A 21,385-nucleotide genomic window follows, 5' to 3' on the forward strand; every position below is an offset into this window, starting at 1 on the left:
AGCGTCCCACCTAGGCCATAGAGGTTAATTAAAAGACTAAATGATCAGATATTAAAGTATCTGAAAGTTATATTAGGAAAATTATAACTTTGTAATCTGAATATTTTCCTTGGTGCCCCGACTTCCTAGTTAATTACATTTACATGATTAGAATAATCAAGTAATAATAATTACAGAGAATTGATTTGATAAACTAACAGTCTTCGGTTTTAATGATGCCAAAGACACGACAGTAGTCTCCAAGTCTGTCCTCTCCATATTACGGGTTGATTGAAGTGCCTTTGAATGGGGTATGGTAGTATGTTCCGGGAGCACTGGTTTAAGTGTGTCAAGAACTGCAGCGCTGCTGAGTTTTTTACGCTCAGCAGTTACCCTTGTGTATTAAGAATGGTCCACCATCCAAAGGACATCCAGCCAACTTGTGTTAACTAACCTCCAGACGAGCTTCAATGCCATACAACTCTCCTTCCGTAGCCTCCAACTGCTCATAAATACAAGTAAAACTAAATGCATGCTCTTCAACCGATCGCTGCCTACACCTGCCCGCCAGCCCAACATCACTACTCTGGACGGTTCTGACTTAGAATATGTGGACAACTACAAATACCTAGGTGTCTGGTTAGACTGTAAACTTTCCTTCCAGACTCACATCAAACATCTCCAATCCAAAGTTACATTTAGAATTGGCTTCCTATTTCGCAAAACAAAGCATCCTACACTCATGCTGCCAAATATGCCGTCGTAAAACTGACCATCCTACTGATCCTCGACTTCGGTGATGTCATTTACAAAATAGCCTCCAACACCCTACTCAACAAATTGGATGCAGTCTATCACAGTGCCATCCGTTTTTTCACCAAAGCCCCATATACTACCCACCACTGCGACCTGTACGCTCTCGTTGGCTGGCCCTCGCTTCATACTCGTCGCCAAGCCCACTGGTTTCAGGTCATCTACAAGACCCTGCTAGGTAAAGTCACGCCTTATCTCAGCTCGCTGATCACCATAGCAGCACCCACCGTAGCATGCGCTCCAGCAGGTGTATTTCACTGGTCCCCCCCCAGGGTCAATTCCTCCTTTGGCCGCCTCGCCTTCCAGATCTCTGCTGCCAATGACTGGAACGAACTACAAAAATCTCTGAAACCGGAAACACTTATCTCCCTCACCAGCTTTAAGCAACAGCTGTCAGAGCAGCTCACAGGTCACTGCACCTGTACATAGCCCATCTATAAATAGCCCAAACAATTACCTCATCCCCTACTGTATTTATTTATTTTGCTCCCTTGCACCCTAGTATTGTCACGTCCTGAACACAGTAAGATGTTATTTTCTATGGTAGAGTAGGTCAGGGCGTGACAGGGGGTGTTTTGTGTTTTTCCATGTTTTGTAGTTCTATGTTTAGGTTCTAGTTTCTATTTCTATGTTGGGTTTTTTTGGGTTGATCTCCAATTAGAGGCAGCTGGTCCTCGTTGTCTCTAATTGGAGATCATACTTAAGTAGGGGTTTTTTCCACCTGTGGTTGTGGGTAGTTGTCTTCTGTTTAGTTTTCTGTACCTGACAGAACTGTGCACTTTCATTTTCTCTTTGTTATTTTTTCTTGAGTGTTCTGAGTTAAAATAAATATTCATCATGAGCAATCAACACGCTGCGCTTTGGTCCCCACTCTACGACAGCCGTTACAAGTATTTCTACTTTGCACATTCACCTACTGCAAATCTACAATTCCAGTGTTATTTAATTGCTATATTGTATTTACTTAGCCACCGTGGCCCTTTTATTGCCTTTACCTCCCTTATCTCACCTCATTTGCTAACATTGTATATACTTATTTTTCTACTGTATTATTGACTGTATGTTTGTTTTACTCCATGTGTAACTCTGTGTTGTTATATGTGTCGAACTGCTTTGCTTTATCTTGGCCAGGTCGCAGTTGTAAATGAGAACTTGTTCTCAACTTGCCTACCTGGTTAAACAAATATAAAATAAATAAACTTCCTGTGGCTATGGAACCCTGACCTTTTCACCAGACACGCTACCTTGTCTTGCTGCTGATCCAGTTTCAACTGTTCTGCCTGCGGCAATGGAACCCTGACCAGTGACGATTATTTGACAATGCTGGCCATCTGTGAACGTTTGAACATCTTGAACTGATCTGAGGACAAAAGGGGGTGCAACTCAATATTAGGAAGGTGTTCCTAATGTTTTGTACACCATATGTTTATTCATTTAGATTTTGTGGTAACTTTGTAAGGACCAACGTTGGAGATGAGAAGCAGGTATGGGGAGTCAACATTTAATCAGGAACAAACAGGTAACAAGAGAGGCACAACGTCAACACAGCGGGTAAAAAAATACATATGACAATCAATGTTGAAGCAGGGAACAGAGCGGGGAACCAGACATGTATAGGGAAGGTAATGACAGAGGTGATAGAGTCCAGGTGAGTCCAATAGTCGCTGATGCTCGTGACGGGGGAAGGCAGGTGTGAGTAATGGTGGCAGGAATGCGCAATGCTGGGGAGCTTGTTGCCCTCGAACACCAGGGGGGAAGAGCGGGAGCAGGCACGACAAACTCTAGTTGAGTGATACTCACTGCAAAGTCATAAAAGTTGTTTGACCAGCAGCCAAGCTGTTCATAAGAACCACATTGTAGAGTTTTGTTTACAATCATTGTCATAATTCTGGGGTCGGCGGTAGTGCTGTAAGAAATAGATAATACATGATTTTTGAGACATATTTTCTTCATACCTCAGGTTACTTGCAGGTGCTATGATAGAGCCTTCGAACAACCAGACCCCAAGCACAGCAAATACATAATAAACCACCTGCAAACAAAGACAGCACTTCTTTACAATCGTACCAGTTTAACAGCTCTGGTATGACCTATGTTATGTACTGGTTTTGACAGTGTTATGTAGCCCTTATGACAAAGGGGTCAAGTAAAGTGTTCCTGAATATGCTGTGGTATGGTTATATTTCTACTGGATATTTCAGCTCATTTGTGTTGAATATGCCTTGGGCAAGATATTATTGAGTGATACATCACAGACAAAATATAAATATATAATAAGATATATGGCCTCGTTAATCTGACAAATGTAATGTTTTCAACAGGTCAGAACTTTACTATAGTGATGATGCTGTATAAATCACCACTAGAGGTGAGTAAAGTAACAAAGTTTCACTAAGGACACACCTCAGATTTCACACACGCTTGACATCAGTGACAGGGTAGAAAGGGAGTCTGTGTTTACCGTTCCTTCAACAAGGCTCGTTGGTCTAGGGGTATGATTCTCGCTTTGGGTGCGAGAGGTCCCGGGTTCAAATCCCGGACGAGCCCTTCTTTTCTGAACACTACAGGCTCAATGTACTATCCAAGATAATGATAGTCTACTTGGGTAAGTGGAGCAGACTGTGCATATTCAGCAGAAACACTGACAATCACTCATATATAGGTTTCTATAACAAAGAGCAGGCTCACAGGATACCAATCTCAACTATTTTGTATTATGAGAACTAGCCGAACGACGAGTCGTATAACTGGCAAGGCCTAATTCATAAATACTCTTATCTGTCAGCCACTGAGAAACGTCCACATAGTTTTATTTGCAGCTGTAACACTGTAGTCCTGGAACGGTCTCAGTCCTCATAATGCAAATGATAACCTTCAGCACTTAAGATGTCAACCACAGACAACGGTTTAATTTGTAAATCTGACAATGTACTGTACACTGAGTGTACTAAACAACAGGAACACCTTCCTAATATTGAGTTGCATTCCCTTTTGTCTTCAGAAAAGCCTCAATTCGTCAGGGGCATGGACTCTACAGGGTGTCTAAAGTGTTCCACAGGGATGCTGTCCCATGTTGACTCCAATGCTTCCTACAGTTGTGTCAAGTTGGTTGGATGTCCTTTGGGTGGTGGACCATTCTTGATACACACGGGAAACTGTTGAGAGTGAACAAAACAGCAGAGTTGCAGTTCTTGACACACTCAGACCGGTGCGCCTGGCACCTACTATAATACCCTGTTCAAAGACACTTCAATATTTTGTCTTGTCCATTCACCCTCTGAATGGCACACATACAGAATACATGTCAAGGCTTAAAAATCCTTCTTTAACCTGTCTCCTCCCCTTCATCTACACTGATTGAACTGAATTTAACAGGTGACATCAATACGGGATGATAGACTTCAGCTGGATTCACCTGATCAGTCTGTGTCATGGAAAGAGCAGGTGTTCATAATGTTTTGTACACACAGACTATTTATTTAGTTTTTTTATGTAACCTTTATTTAACTAGGCAAGTCATTTAAGAACATATTCTTATTTACAGTGACGGCATACCCTGGCCAAACCCGGACGACGCTGGGCAATTGTGCACCGCCCAATGCGACTCCCAATCACGGCCGGATGTGATACAAATCCCTGACGAGCCCTCCTTTTAAGAAGTCAAATGACTTACAGACTACACACAGTCTATATGACAGACTACATACAGTCTATGACAGACCTGGTAAGTCTATGTCATGGAAAGAGCAGGTGTTCCTAATGTTTTGTGCGCTCAGTGTTTGGAAAACTTCCTAAAAGTGTTAGTTACCACTAGAGGGCAGTCTAATAGCAAAAACCTGCCACATCACAGATTCTGGAAGTTCACTCAAAGGCTTATGAGGAGAAGGGGATGGGAAAATTATAACGATAGGGTGGGTTTCCCTAAGCAGGCTTGTTGGTTTAAGGGTATGCTTCTCGCTTAGGGTGTCAGTAGTCCTGGGTTTAAATCCCAGATGAGCCCACCTTTTGAAAAAATATGTGATAGATGTATTTAGGGTTGTCCTAAGTGAGTTAGTATATTGAAAGATCCCAAACAAAGTGGGGAGAAAAATCTTACCAATAGGAAAATGGCAGACTAAGTAGCAAATATGGATATCTGTAGGCCCTTTGGTAAAACAGAGATATAAAACAATATCCAGTCAGTATGGAATATAATGTACAGTGTCGTAATGTCAACGAGTGTCTTTGAATTGTGTGACAGACGGTAATATAGATACATCAACTAGAATCTTCTCTAAATTGCCCATGCTTCAAAATGGACCCTGCATTATCCTTACATACAGTATATAATACTGAACTGCACCTACCAGTGAAAGAACTGTGAGAGATCCATCAAATACGTTACTCCCATAGGACACATATCCTGTCCAGACAAATGCTACCACCTTCAGCGCCATCTCCAGCAGGTAGTAAAGGATGAAGAAACAGTTGATTGTCTGAAAAATCACAGATCAGTGGAGGCTGCTGAGGGGAGAACGGTTCATAATAATGGCTGGAACGGAGCAAATGGAATGGCATCAAACCATCTGTTTGATACCATTCCACCGAATCCCCTCCAGGCAAAACCACGGGCTGGTCCTCCCCAATTAAGGTGCCACCAACCTCCTGTGACAGAAATACATATAAAGTCTGTGAATTGCACGGAGCTATTGACAAACTGTGCAAGACCCTTACCTGCTATACATGAGTCAGTCATGTCGGCAGTGCACTGCATGTACAGTAACTAATGTCCACTTGTAAATACTACTTGTAGTACATTTTACATTCAAATGGTCTTAAATGTTGAGCCTCTAAATAGTAGTTGTCTCGTTCAGACATTCTACTCACAGTCAATCACCAGGAGAATCTGGAGGAACATTGATGATGCTTAGATGCATATACGTTAGCTACATGCATATACTGTACATGACCTTTGACCTTACACATTTTCTAAAAATGGGATACAATGCACCCCTGAAAATTCTGAAGAAACACTCATTTTTAGACCAGAGACATCAAATGCAGAGAAGGTGAACAAAATGGATCAGGGCCTATGTCTACTGCCTTTCCAATTGAATCTAATGATGATCAACAACAGAGATAAATAGGACTTATCTTTGTGTCTGTGACAGCCTCAATGGCTCTGCCCATGCTATCTCCATTTTAAAGTAGTCAATTGTCTTCTTCAATGGCTGATTGCTCCCAACTCAAGGAATACCCACCCAGTTGACTAATTTAAAATAGTGGAAGCCCTCAAATGCAATGGCCATTCCAAATTGCGTTTTATCCATGATGAGTCCTCTGTCTGTTTCCATTTGATCAACATGTCTGTGCAGAGTCTAGAACAGCCACTAGGTGGGAGTCTCTGAGCAGTTTTACTGAGCATGAAACAGCATTAACTTGCCAGGAATTCCTTATACATGTGGCATGCAGTGGAATTTAAACTCTTGGTTCTTGACCATACGACAGGCTCGTTGGTCTAGGGGTATGATTCTCGCTTAGGGTGCGAGAGGTCCCGGGTTCAAATCCCGGACGAGCCCTCCTTTTAAGTTGTCAAATGACTTACAGTATTAACAGGCCTACATAGAGATACTTTAGTGAATTTACACGACTATGCTTTGTACCCTCAATCAACAATATTACTGTGAATAAGTAGCCTGGAATCTTAACAGATAAGCTCTGTTTCAATATTGTTATGGTGAAACAAAGCATGTCAGTTAGGATTCCAGGCTAGTGTCGTGACTAAGAGCTGTTAGGATCAAGCAGAAACAAACATTTAAGTGAATTCATAAAATATTGTGACATAGTGAACACAGATGCAGACAACATTGGCCAGGGCCACAGCATTCCCCACTACAGTGACATAATGCTGACTAAACATATACTGAACCTTGCACAGGAACTTAGATCAGTACTCAGACAATATAGGACGCTACAGAGGAAAACAATGACTTCAATATCCTGTTCAATCTCCTTTCACAATAACTTTTCAGGTTTGCTTCTGTCCAAATGTTTGCTTCCGTTGCAAATGCAAGCACAAAGGCAAATGAAAAAAAAAGTCTTACTTTGGACATACCAAAAGTGCTCACAATTCAGAGGTGTGGCCATGTACATATATAACTTGATAAAACAACTTTTAACGCTATGTATTACAGTATGTTGTTTCAGGTAAGGCGGGAACCATCTCACCTTCATGATGGCATCTCTGTAATAACCTTTCATCTGAACTCTCCTCATCACCTTCAGGACTGTCTGGACCATAATACTCTCAACTTGAACACAGTCAATATTATTTTATACATACAGTAAGCGCTCCACCATTTTGCTGTTGTATATTAATAAAATAAACACGGTATCATCCTCAGAGAAGGTTGGTTCCTGGCTCTGACAGCGCAGCAGCTCAAAAGCTGCCCTGACGCCCAAACTCCTCCTCAGGATGGATGTCTGGATTGACATCTGCTAAAAAAAAGGGTTATCAATCAAATGTATTTATAAAGCCCTTCTTACATCAGCTGATGTCACAAAGTGCTGTACAGAAACTCAGCCTAAAACCCCAAACTGCAACCAATGCAGGTGTAGAAGCACAGTGGCAAGGAAAAACTCCCTAGAAAGGCCAGAACCTAGGAAGAAACCTAGAGAGGAACCAGGCTATGAGGGGTAGCCAGTCCTCTTCTGGCTGTGCAGGGTTGAGATAACAGAACATGGCCAAGATGTTCAAATGTTAATTGATGACCAGCAAGGTCAAATAATAATAATCACAGTGGTTGTCGAGGGTGCAACAGGTCAGCACCTCAGGAGTAAATGTCAGTTGGCTTTTCATAGCCGATCATTCAGAATATCTCAACCGCTCCTGCTGTCTCTAGAGAGTTGAAAACAGCAGGTCTGGGACAGGTAGCACATCTGGTGAACAGGTCAGGGTTCCATAGCCGCAGGCAGAACAGTTGATACAGAAGCAGCAGCACGGCCAGGTGGACAAGGGACAGCAAGGAGTCATCAGGCCAGGTAGTCCTGAGGCATGGTCCTAGGGCTCAGGTCCTCCAAGAGAGTGAAAGAAAGAGAGAAAAGGAGAATTAGAGAGCATTCTTAAATTCACACAGGACACGGGTAAGACAGGAGAAATACTCCAGATATAACAGACTGACCCTAGCCCCCCCAACACAAACTACTGCAGCATAAATAATGGAGGCTGAGACAGGAGGGGTCAGGAGACACTGACCCCTCCTGTTACCATGATCAATACTACTCACATACCTATGGAAAATTGGCTACCCACTGACAACACTCCCTACCCACTTACCTAAATATTTGTTAACTTTGTGAAGTACAGTCGACAACAAGCCAGTTACTCACCACTAAGTATCCTCTAAACTGGTTGTATATGATGGCAGTCAGCAGGTTCATCAGGATGTATGTTCCTACAATAGAGTGTTAACATGTAAAGTAAGCATTTATTGAACATACAGATTGAATCAATTCAAACAGTTTGAAATATATTTATATCTAAATAATATTGTAATCAACACAATGGCACAGAAACACATCAAACAAACTCAACAAATGTCACGCTTGTTGAAAAGAGTGGACCAAGGCGCAGCGTGCGTAGAGTTCCACATTATATTTAATAGTGACACAACAAAACAACAAAGACTATAACAAACGTGCAGACACAGAGCGCACAAAGCACTAACCAAAACAAAATCCTACAAAGCAGGTGGGAGAAAGGGCTTCCTAAATATGATCCCCAATTAGAGGCAACGATTACCAGCTGCCTCTAATTGGGAACCATACAAACCAGCAACATAGAAAATGAATGACTAGAACACCCCCCTAGTCACGCTCTGACCTAAACACCATAGAGAACCGAGGGCTCTCTATGGTCAGGGCGTGACACCAAATCCACTGAAGAGGATGAAGAAGACAGAGAAAACTCTGTTTAAAGTGTAAGCTGGCATCATCACATTAGAGCAGAGAAAAACATGCCATGTCTAAAATGAAAAGCTCATCCACTTTGACTTACAGCAGTGATAAATTAAAATCTACACTAGCATATGAAAAACTTGTTATGAATAAGCCTACCGTCAGGGTTGTTAGCAGTTGTGAGAAGAACCAAAAGAGACGTAAGAGACCGAGAGAGGTTTTTGAAATAGAACTCCCATTCCATGTTCTTCTCTGGGTTCTAGAACAAGACACATCAGAGCAGGTATCACATAAGAACAATAACTACTTGCTATGCAGACTATGCACTTTGATTAGAATGTTCTATGTGTTTTCACTGATCTGCCCTTCTTGGCAAGGTCTCCCTTGAGAAAGAGGTCTTCTAACCTCAATGGCACCTCCTGGTTAAATAAAGATGAAATACAAAATTATCAAATATTCTCATGAAATAAATCTTCTGAAAATCCTCTGAAGGCCACTGGCCTTCAACTAAAATTAGCAGATAATTACAAAAAAGACCCAAGGGCCTACACGCTTAAAAAAAATAAAAAATATTGTGACGATTGTCGTAAGGATCGACCAAGGTGCAGCGTGGTAAGTGCTCATGATTAATAATTTATTATAACTCAGAACACTAAATCAAAACAACAAACAAAGGAAAACGGACGTCACGTTCTGCAGGCTTTACTGAGCTGTGCAAAAACAAGATCCCACAACTGAAAGAGGGAAAAAGGGATGCCTAAGTATGATTCCCAATCAGAGACAACGATAGAAGAAATAGAAAACATAGAATGCCCTCCCCATGTCACACCCTGACCTAACCAAACTAGAGGAAATAAAACGTCTCTCACAGGACATGGTGTGCCGCAAACCTGAACCTATAAGGGAGGGTCCGGGTGGGCATCTAACCATGGTGGCGGCTCCACCCGCTGATCCCTCCGCTTTTGTATTACCGGACTGTGGATCGTTTTCAGAGGAACCAGACTGGGGACCGTCGCCGGATGCTCCGGACCGGGGACCGTCGCCGGATGCTCCGGACCGGGGACCATCGCATCCGCCAGATGCTCCGGACCGGGGACCGTCGCATCCGCCAGATGCTCCGGACCGGGGACCGTCGCATCCGACAGATGCTCCGGACCGGGGACCGTCGCATCCGCCAGATGCTCCGGACCGGGGACCGTCGCATCCGACAGATGCTCCGGACCGGGGACTGTCGCCGGATGCTCCGGACCGGGGACCGTCGCATCCGACAGATGCTCCGGACCGGGGACCGTCGCCGGATGCTCCGGACCGGGGACCGTCGCTGCAGACTCCGTGCTACGGATCGTCACTACAGGCTCCGCGCCATAGATCATCACTGGAGTCTCCGGGCCATGGATCATCACCGGAGGCTTCGGGCCATGGATTATCACCGGAGGCTTCGTGCCATGGATTATCACCGAAGGCTCCGGGCCATGGATTATCACTGGAGGCATCGGGCCATGGATTATCACTGGAGGCTTCGGGCCATGGATTATCACTGGAGGCTTCGGGCCATGGATCATCACTGGAGGCTTCGGATCATGGATCATCACTGGAGGCTTCGGATCATGGATCATCACTGAAGGCTTCGGATCATGGATCATCACTGGAGGCATACATTTTTTACATTTACATTCTTACGTGGAGCTGGAATCGGTCTCACCGAACTGGGGAGACGCACTGGAGACCGGGTGCGCAGAGCAGGCACAGGGTATACTGGGCCGTGGAGGCACACTGGAGGTCTGGAGCTAAGGGCTGGCACAACCCATCCTGGCTGGATGGTTACATTAGCCCGGCAAATGCGGGGCGCTGGCACAGGACAAACTGGGCTGTGAAGGCGCACTGGCGACACAGTGCGTAGAACTGGCACAGTATATACTGGGCTGTGGAGACCCAATTGGAGGTCTGGAGCATATGGCTGGCACAACCCGACCTGGCTGGATGCTCAGTTTTGCCCGGCAAGTGCGGGGCGCTGGCACAGGACGAACTGGGCTGTGAAGGCGTACTGGCGACACAGTGCGTAAAGCTGGCGCAGGATATCCTGGACAGAGGAGGCGCACTGGAGACCAGGAGCGCTGAGCCGGCACAATCCATCCTGGCTGAATGCCCCCTCTAGCACGGCAAATGCGGGGCGCAGGCACAGATCGCACCGGGCTATGAATGCGCACTGGCGATATAGTGCGCATCACAGCATAACTCGGTGCCTGACTGGTCATCTGCTCCCTACGGTAAGCACGGGGAGTTGGCTCAGGTCTGAACCCTGATTTAGCCAATCTCTCCGTGTGCCCCCCCGCCAAAAAAAGTGTGGCTGCCTCTCGTGCTTGCCTCGTTGCCGTGCTAGTTCCTGATCTCGTTGCCGCTCTGCTCTCGCTGCCTCCACCTGTTCCCATGGGAGGCGATCCCATCCAGCCTGGATCCCCTCCCACGTCCAGGATCCCTTGCAGTCCAGGATGTCTTCCCAGGTCCATGTCTCCTGACCACGCTGTTTGGTTCTTTTGTGGTGGGATCTTCTGTGACGATCGTCGTAAGGAGGAGATCAAGGTGCAGCGTGGTAAGTGCTCATGATTAATAATTTATTATAACTCAGAACACTAAATCAAAACAAAAAACAAAGGAACAAGAACGTCACGTTCTGCAGGCTTTACTGAGCTGTACAAAAACAAGATCCCACAACTGAAGGAAAGAAAAAGGCTGCCTAAGTATGATTCCCAATCAGAGATAACGATAGACAGCTGCCTTTGATTAGGAACCATACTCTGCTAAACACAAAGTAATTGAAAACATAGAATGCCCACCCCATGTCACACCCTGACCTAACCAAACTAGAGGAAATAAAACGTCTCTCACACGTCAGGGCGTGACAATTATAGTAATGTTCACACTATCCAATCAATAAACAGGTACTGGGGATGTTACTGTACCTCTCCCTTTGTGAATAGCAACATTCCAAACATGGTGAAGACACAAAGGTGGAGAACCACTACTAAGATCAAACTGGAGAGAAGAAGAAAGCCCTATAGTCAGCCAAAATGAAGGACCTTATGCATTTCTGTATTCACTAATCATTTGACTCAATTCAATACCATTACCTTGTTATTTCTGGTATTGTTCTTTTGATGCATTTCAACGTCTTCTTCATCAATTATGAGTTGTGAAGAGGAAAATGGCCGAAGAAGTTTTCTGATTCTCATAGTCTATGACACAAATGATGCAAAACATATCAGGACAGAAGAATCAGATGACCTTTCTACTTCATGAAACAAGCTTACTAAGTGTTGTACACTCAATATACTGTAGAATAGAATAGAATATGATTACATGAAAAAGCATATCAAGGTCCCAGAGGAGAGATTATAAAGGGGTTGTCACAATTGTTGTCGGTAGAAATGGACCAAAACGCAGCAGGTACGTGAATGCTCATCTTGATTTTTAATTAATCTCAAAAATGACCATACAAAATAACAAAACACGAACACTCGACAAATAAACAGTCTGGTAAGGCACAAGGCTATACACAGAATAATCACCCACAAATCACACATACAAACACACCCTAATATATGGAACTCTCAATCAAAGGCAGATAGACAACACCTGCCTTCAACTGAGAGTCCCAACCCCAATCAACCAAACATAGAAACACACAACCTAGACTAACCATAGAATACTAAACATAAACCAAAACCCGGAATTACTAAATCAAAACCCTTTACATAAAACACACCACCCCGAACCACATAAAACAAATACCCCCTGCCACGCCCTGACCAAACTACAAAACAATTAACCTTATATACTGGCCAGGACGTGACAGTACCCCCCCATAAAGGTGCTACCCCAGAAGCACCTTAACAAAAAAATAATCCCAAGCAACACCAACAAAAAGTCCCCTTTTCTAAAGGGAGGGAAGGGAGGGTGGCTGCCGTCAACGACGGCACTGTGCTACACCCCCCTCCCCAACCCACCTATTTCTGGAGGTGGCTCTGGCTCCGGCCGTTCCAGGCTGTCGGGCCACTCTGGCATCGCCGGGGGCAGTCGGGGCAGTCTGGCAATTCGGGAGAGTCTGGGCAGTCTGGCAATTCGGGACAGTCTGGGCAGTCTGGCCACTCCGGCAGTTCAGGGCAGTCTGGCCACTCCGGCAGTTCAGGGCAGTCTGGCCACTCCGGCAGTTCAGGGCAGTCTGGCCACTCCGGCAGTTCAGGGCAGTCTGGCCACTCCGGCAGTTCAGGGCAGTCTGGCCACTCCGGCAGTTCAGGGCAGTCTGGCCACTCCGGCAGTTCAGGGCAGTCTGGCCACTCCGGCAGTTCAGGGCAGTCTGGCCACTCCGGCAGTTCAGGGCAGTCTGGCCACTCCGGCAGTTCAGGGCAGTCTGGCCACTCCGGCAGTTCAGGGCAGTCTGGCCACTCCGGCAGTTCAGGGCAGTCTGGCCACTCCGGCAGTTCAGCGCAGTCTGGCCACTCCGGCAGTTCAGCGCAGTCTGGCCACTCCGGCAGTTCAGCGCAGTCTGGCCACTCCGGCAGTTCAGCGCAGTCTGGCCACTCCGGCAGTTCAGCGCAGTCTGGCCACTCCGGCAGTTCAGCGCAGTCTGACCACTCCGGCAGTTCAGCGCAGTCTGACCACTCCGGCAGTTCAGCGCAGCTCTGACCACTCCGGCAGTGTTGCACTGGCGCTGGGGCAGCTCTGACGACTGTTGACTGGCGGGCGCTCTGCGAGACTGTTGACTGGCGGGCAGCTCTGGCGATGACTGTTGACTGGCGGGCAGCTCTGACGATGACTGTTGACTGGCGGGCAGCTCTGGCGATGACTGTTGACTGGCGGGCAGCTCTGACGATGACTGTTGACTGGCGGGCAGCTCTGACGATGACTGTTGACTGGCGGGCAGCTCTGGCGATGACTGTTGACTGGCGGGCAGCTCTGACGATGACTGTTGACTGGCGGGCAGCTCTGACGATGACTGTTGACTGGCGGGCAGCTCTGATGATGACTGTTGACTGGCGGGCAGCTCTGATGAAGACTGTTGACTGGCGAGGCTGGGTTGACGCACTTGTAGCCTGGTGCGTGGTGCTGGTACTGGGATTACCAGATTATGTACACGCACCTCCAGGCTAGTGCGGGGAGCGGGAACAGGACGAGTCGGACTGGGTTGACGCACTTCCGGGTCCGCACGAGAGACAGGAGCTGGAAACCCAGGGCTATGGAGGCGCACAGCCGGTCTAGATCTTACCTCCTGCACAACCCGCCTTGGCTGGATGGAACTAGTAGCCCTGTACGAGCGGGGTGCTCGTACAGGGCAGACTGGGCTGTGCAGGGGCCTGATGGTAGCCGTGCGTAGAGCGGGAGTTGGGTAGCCTGGTCCTCGGAGGCGTACCGGCGACCAGATGCGCTGCGCAGGCATCCTCCTACCAGGCTGGATGCCCGCTCTAGCACGGCACCTGCGAGGGGCTGGAATAACGCGCACCGGACTGTGCGTGCGTATGGGTGAGATAGTGCGCTCCTCAGCGAAACATAGCGCTCTCCACCCCATACGCTCCTCCATATAACCACGAGTAGCTGGCTTCCGGCTCTTCTTACGCCTAGCCAAACTACCCGTGTGCCCCCCCCCAAAATTTTCTTGGGGGTGCCTCTCGTGCTTCTCCTTCAGCGCGTACTTGGCCTCGTACCACCGCCTCTCTGCCTTGGCTGCCTCAATTTCCCCCTGCGGGCGTCGATAATCCCCAGCCTGATGCCAGGGTCCGGCCCCGTCCAGAACTTCCTCCCAAGTCCACTTCTCCCGCCAGTCCAACTCGAACTCCGTCTGCTCCTTCCTCTGCTGCTTGGTCCTTTGGTGGTGGGTGATTCTGTCACAATTGTTGTCGGTAGAAATGGACCAAAACGCAGCAGGTACGTGAATGCTCATCTTGATTTTTAATTAATCTCAAAAATGACCATACAAAATAACAAAACACGAACACTCGACAAATAAACAGTCTGGTAAGGCACAAGGCTATACACAGAATAATCACCCACAAATCACACATACAAACACACCCTAATATATGGAACTCTCAATCAAAGGCAGATAGACAACACCTGCCTTCAACTGAGAGTCCCAACCCCAATCAACCAAACATAGAAACACACAACCTAGACTAACCATAGAATACTAAACATAAACCAAAACCCGGAATTACTAAATCAAAACCCTTTACACAAAACACACCACCCCGAACCACATAAAACAAATACCCCCTGCCACGCCCTGACCAAACTACAAAACAATTAACCTTATATACTGGCCAGGACGTGACAGGGGTATACATGTGACTTTGCTTACGTCATCACAAGCCATGTTCAAGGTCAAGGTCCGGTCAGTGACAGACACTGAGATGACCACCATGTAGCCCACCAGCCATTTACACTTCAAAAACTCCTCATGACGTATCAGGAACCTCTACAAAAAGAGTAAGGGGGAATCCCTTCCAACAAATAGGCTACTGATCCTCACAGCAGTAAATTAAGATGTCATGTAGCCTATGATGTGCCTACTAATCTACACTCTTAGAAAAAAGGGTTCCAAAAGGGATCTTAGGCTGTCCCTATAGTAGAACCCTTTTTGGTGCCATGTAGAACTATTTTCGGTTCAAGGTAGAACCCTTTTCAGTCCCAGGTAGAACCCTTTTTGGTTCCATGAAGAACCATTTGGGGTTTCATGTGGAATCCTCTGTGGAAAGAGTTGTACATGGAATCTAAAAGGTTCTACCTGGAACCAAAATGGTTCTTCCTGGAACCAAAAATAGTTCTTCAGAGGGTTCTCCTATGGGGACAGTCGAAGAACCATTTTAGTTTTTTTTCTAAGAGTGTATGAAATTGATTGAGAAATGTACTCAAAAGCTGCATAACCATGACATTACACATGATCAATAGATATCTGATGATAACGGAATAATATGTTATATTAATAGTATTTGTTTAATAGTATTAAGGTATTACAGAGTGTAGTAATAGTTTTATTTGGTGGTTCACTACATCAGAAGTAGATTTAGAGTGTATATTACCTTAACGATGAGGTGGAACGTGAATATGAGAAGGCAGATGATCTCGATGCCCTTGGTGAGGCCACATGGGGGTTCCCAGAGGGTGTGTTTAGAACACAGGCCAGAAGTCACAGACAGGGAGGAGGGCCTCGCAATGAAGGCCAGGGCCAGGATGACAAATATCACCACATTCAGGCCCCTGAGGGCACAGAAGAAAACTGTTATGGGTTATAACTAATATGAAACAAGAACAGTAGACATTTCATGTCCTGTACTGTAGGGCTGTAGATAGCCTACACTAGAAAGTAACATGACTAGAACACACTTTTCACCAAGCAGATTGTGTGTCCGGATCTATCCATTTTATAATGATTTACTCATTGTACTTACTTACTAAAGAAAGCATTAACTATTTTTACTGTCAATAAATAAAAAAAGTTAAGTAGATATGGTAAGAGCAGTAATCAAGAGAGAAACAGAGCTGCTATACATGAACAAATATATATATTTATTATTGACAGAGCCTGGAGTAGTACCATCTGTAAAGTCCTATTGATCTTGGGTCCATGTGATGGTTGATAGATCGATACTACTACTATAAGGAATGTAAACAAATGTACTACAAAAGTGTTGATAAACAAAGTAATGTACAGAAACTGTATTTAAAAAGCAGCTCATGGTGGAAAATAGCAAGTTATTCCTAAATGTACAGCATCTTCGTTGAGGACCACAGCCTGTTGAATGTACAGCTCCTCATCTGTTGGAAAGGGAAACATGGGGAGAACATGGGTTTAATTGAATGATAGGGTTACTAGGCATTTTGTTGTTCTGATAGTGCTGTACATGTAGTGTTGTGTCTCTCTTGTTGTTCTGATAGTGCTGTACATGACTGTCGGTGTGCTTCACTTCGGCGAGGCGCTAAACATTCGGACTAAGGCACTTCACTCTGAAAGAGTCATAGTGAAAGTGAACCTACCTCACCAGCAATGAAAACACAGTACCTAGAGAAAGATTCATAGTGAAAGTGAACTTTCCTCACCAGTAATGAATACACAGTAACTAGAGAAAGATTCATAGTGAAAGTGAACTTTCCTCACCAGTAATGAATACACAGTAACTAGAGAAAGATTCATAGTGAAAGTGAACTTTCCTCACCAGTAATGAATACACAGTAACTAGAGAAAGATTCATAGTGAAAGTGCACTTACCTCAACAGTAATGAAAACACAGTAACTAGAGAAAGATTCATAGTGAAAGTGAACCTACCTCACCAGCAATGAAAACACAGTACCTAGAGAAAGATTCATAGTGAAAGTGAACCTACCTCACCAGTAATGAAAACACAGTAACTATAGAAAGAGCCATAGTTAAAGTGAACAATGTCAAGTCAGTGGGAGAAACAAGCTGTTTCAGTGCCTGTGTAAGCCCACTGTATTTCTAGAGAAAGAGCTGCACAAAGGAAAGGTAGATCTAGCCAGAAACACAACACTCAATTGAAAGTTGAGACACAAGTTGGTATGTTTTTACACAGAGAGAGTAGAGAGATGAAGTCACCCAGTTTCCAAAGCCCCAGCAGCAGCTAACCTAACCACCCCCTCACACCATGTCATCAGCTATCTTCAACATTCAGATGGTACCTGTCTATCTATTGAACTCCTCAAACTGAACAAAGAAAATCTTTGCGTCCATGACTGAATTATTAGGAGTTTAGTATAACCCTTTACGCAGAATGTAGAACTTAAAGCACTCAACAGGTGATGTTATATCGGACAATATTGTGTTTCAGAGTCAGTAAAAGAAGCAGTAGAGTTACAAAACAGTCTTTTGATCCACTCAGGAAACAATGCAAAAGCTCATTCATAGAACCGCAATTAAAGCAATAACCGGGAACCCGCTTCCATTACACCCAATATCTATATTTTATCCAGTGACGGACATAGTTAGGTGCTGAAGGTGTGGGTGGGCATGCAGTTTTGTGACAACTTTCTCTTCAGTAGGCTCTGCTATCTGTTGTCTGAAAAACTAGGGGTCAAAACACAAAGGCAAACCTTGCAGGGTACAGTTTGTGAAACAATCAATGAAATGTATTTATAAAGCCCTATTAACATCAGCAGAGAGCAGTTGTCACAAAGTGATTCACAGTAACCCGGCCTAGTATATATAACCTGTATGAAATCGGTCCAAACCTTTCATATCTGAAATGACAAACTTGGCAACAGAACAGATAGTTCCATATTACATAATGCCAAGAGCACACTTCCTGTGTGTTGACAGATAATGTAATCAAGTGCAGTGGCTGCTGAGATAGCTCAGGTCTGCCAAAGGCCCAGCGCATACTGCGGCCAATCATCAACTCAATTCATTAACACTAATGGCAGGACCAAAACACAGAGCAAAGCCAAAGCATAGCGTACCTACAATGTCATGAATGCCAAGTCAAAAGCAGAGCTAAAGCCTGTTCAGGGCAGACCCAAAAACACAAAGCCAAAACAAAAGCCAAAGCTAAAACCTGTTCAAGGCAGACCCAAAAACACTAAGCCAAAGCTAAAACCTGTTCTAAAAACACTGGTGTTACTGGTCCTACCTGAACATCAGCTGGATGGTAGTGTCATGACGTGGCCCTCTTTGGGTACAGCGAGCACCATCCCCCTCTCACCACCTCTCTCTCTTCCCCCCTACACCCAGGCTCTGTTAGGCAGGTCATAAAGTCCTAGAGGAGTTTCTCGACTCACGGCCAGAGTATTGAGAGAGTGAGTTTCACAGGAGAACAAAGGAACCTCTTCCACATCACAGAACTTGAGAACTGAACAATGTCCATGTTTTGGAGAATGTGTACACGGTCTGGGAAGAATCCAGCTACGACCGGTCCATTTCATTTAATGTTTGTGAAACTCATGAGAGACAATACAGACACATTACCATAACTCTGTTTATACAAGAGTCTCAGTTGTGAGGCTTGCATCTAACTGTTGTATAAAATGAATGAGTAAAGATTAAACTATTTGTGAAATTATGTCATGTGATTAAAAACTGTTTAATGAAGGAAACTCCAATTCCCTTTGGAGTTTAACTAGGTCATAGGCCCGCCCCATGAGCACAGACATTGACCAGGCGTCATGGGACAGCTCTCTTCTGCTGTTACGAATATAACCCCCCACCTGAAGGATTTCTTATCAGACCAGCTTACCTCGATTACCACGAGAGGGCTAAGGTTTGAGTGGATTGCGGAATCTTTTAACCATACCACGTGGTTAAACTCTGAGACTATCGATCCGATAGAATAAGAGCAAATCTTTGATACGAATTACTAGTCTGCAGCTAGGAATTCTATACCATTGAATGCGAAGGCCGACAACCGCCGAAACATATATTCTATAACAACAGTTTTGAATGGGACTCTGAACTATCCATTCTAACTACGGAAGAGAGAAAGTGTGGACAAACTCTCCAACAGAAACAAACTTTCCAACAGAGATCATGACGACACACTGAGCGTAAATATATATATAGATTGCAATTATTCCCGAACGAGTGAGTGTTCATGTGCAAAGGTTTAGCATTTCAATTGTTAGAATTATCAACTGTGTAGTGTCTTATCTTTCGCGCCCTTCTCAGTCCCATTGTCTACCAAGCCGCCATGCCGGTTTAGCCCACTAGGGCACATCCCCTATCATTTCCTTGTAACCATATCTACTTTGTTTGTTTGTGTGTGCATTTCTGTGATTATTTAGTTAGTTAATAAATAAATGATTGAGACCATTGATGTATGGATGATTCTTAGTAAAGACTGGGTTTGTGCAGATAACCAACAATTTATGACTTTTGGAATGAGACTAACGTGAGGTAAAGAATAATTCATTAACCTGTTAGGGCTAGGGGGCAGCATTTGCACGTCTGGATAAAAAAATGTACCCGATTTAATCTGGTTACTAATCCTACCCAGTAACTAGAATATGCATATACTTATTATATATGGATAGAAAACACTCTAAAGTTTCTAAAACTGTTTGAATGGTGTCTGTGAGTATAACAGAACTCATTTGGCAGGCAAAACCCTGAGACATTTTCTGACAGGAAGTGGATACCTGATGTGTTGTATTGACTTTAAACCTATCCCATTGAAAAACACAGGGGCTGAGGAATATTTTGGCACTTCCTATTGCTTCCACTAGATGTCACCAGCCTTTACAAAGTGTTTTGAGTCTTCTGGAGGGAGATCTGACCGAACAAGAGCCATGGAACGATGATGTCCCATTAGACACCTGGCGCGCGAGTTCATGTTGGGTACCCTCGTTCCAATACGTTATAAAAGAGTATGCATTCGTCCACCTTGAATATTATTCATGTTCTGGTTAAAAAAAGGCCCTAATGATTTATGCTATACAACGTTTGACATGTTTGAACGAACGGAAATATATTTTTTCCCCTCGTTCATGACGAGAAGTCCGGCTGGCTTAGATCATGTGCTAACAAGACGGAGATTTTTGGACATAAATGATGAGCTTTTTTGAACAAAACTACATTCGTTTTGGACCTGTGATACCTGGAAGTGACATCTGATGAAGAGAATCAAAGGTAATGGATTATTTACATAGTATTTTCGATTTTAGATCTCCCCAACATGACGTCTAGTCTGTATCGCAACGCGTATTTTTCTGGGCGCAGTGCTCAGATTATTGCAAAGTGTGATTTCCCAGTAAGGTTATTTTTAAATCTGGCAAGTTGATTGCGTTCAAGAGATGTAAATCTATAATTCTTTAAATGACAATATAATATTTTACCAATGTTTTCTAATTTTAATTATTTAATTTGTGACGCTGACTTGACTGCCGGTTATTGGAGGGAAACGATTTCCTCAACATCAATGCCATAGTAAAACGCTGTTTTTGGATATAAATATGAACTTGATAGAACTAAAAATGCATGCATTGTCTAACATAATGTCCTAGGAGTGTCATCTGATGGAGATTGTAAAAGGTTAGTGCATCATTTTAGCTGGTTTTATGGTTTTGGTGACCCTGTCTTTGACTTGACAAAACATTACACACAACTCTTGTAAATGTACTGTCCTAACATACTCTAAATTTATGCTTTCGCCGTAAAACCTTTTTGAAATCGTAATCTTTCAAATGGTGTAAAATAGTTGTATTTTTGAAAAATTTGAATTTTGACATTTATTTGGATTCAAATTTGCCGCTCTTGAAATGCACCTGCTGTTGATGGAGTGCACCACGGGTGGCACGCTAGCGTCCCACCTAGGCCATAGAGGTTAATTAAAAGACTAAATGATCAGATATTAAAGTATCTGAAAGTTATATTAGGAAAATTATAACTTTGTAATCTGAATATTTTCCTTGGTGCCCCGACTTCCTAGTTAATTACATTTACATGATTAGAATAATCACGTAATAATAATTACAGAGAATTGATTTGATAAACTAACAGTCTTCGGTTTTAATGATGCCAAAGACACGACAGTAGTCTCCAAGTCTGTCCTCTCCATATTACGGGTTGATTGAAGTGCCTTTGAATGGGGTATGGTAGTATGTTCCGGGAGCACTGGTTTAAGTGTGTCAAGAACTGCAGCGCTGCTGAGTTTTTTACGC

The 21,385-nt window shown here is 44.3% G+C and overlaps 1 protein-coding gene, 1 long non-coding RNA gene and 2 other non-coding genes across 4 annotated transcripts; 2 read left to right on the plus strand and 2 right to left on the minus strand.

Moving 5' to 3' along the window:
- The first annotated feature begins 3,267 nt into the window (after window positions 1-3,267).
- trnap-ugg (transfer RNA proline (anticodon UGG)) lies at window positions 3,268-3,339 on the plus strand. The gene has a single exon. It is a non-coding gene; the product is annotated as a tRNA-Pro (tRNA).
- Window positions 3,340-6,278: 2,939 nt separating this feature from the next.
- Window positions 6,279-6,350, plus strand: trnap-agg (transfer RNA proline (anticodon AGG)). Its single transcript has one exon. It is a non-coding gene; the product is annotated as a tRNA-Pro (tRNA).
- Window positions 6,351-7,735: 1,385 nt separating this feature from the next.
- On the minus strand, window positions 7,736-9,443 carry LOC106596526 (uncharacterized). Its single transcript, XR_006757099.1, has 3 exons — window positions 8,887-9,443; window positions 8,161-8,225; window positions 7,736-7,845 (listed from the first exon to the last, which is right to left on the minus strand). It is a non-coding gene; the product is annotated as an uncharacterized lncRNA (long non-coding RNA).
- A 2,119-nt stretch (window positions 9,444-11,562) lies between these two features.
- LOC123724517 (two pore channel protein 2-like) lies at window positions 11,563-17,841 on the minus strand. The gene is made up of 4 exons (XM_045688463.1): window positions 16,316-17,841; window positions 15,801-15,978; window positions 15,080-15,196; window positions 11,563-11,960 (listed from the first exon to the last, which is right to left on the minus strand). The coding sequence occupies exons 1-4, from the start codon at window positions 16,345-16,347 to the stop codon at window positions 11,838-11,840; spliced, it is 450 nt and encodes a 149-aa protein (XP_045544419.1). The 5' UTR covers window positions 16,348-17,841; the 3' UTR covers window positions 11,563-11,837.
- Window positions 17,842-21,385: the final 3,544 nt, after the last annotated feature.

Source organism: Salmo salar, chromosome ssa10 (assembly GCF_905237065.1).
Source record: "Salmo salar chromosome ssa10, Ssal_v3.1, whole genome shotgun sequence".
Classification (NCBI taxonomy): domain Eukaryota; kingdom Metazoa; phylum Chordata; class Actinopteri; order Salmoniformes; family Salmonidae; genus Salmo; species Salmo salar.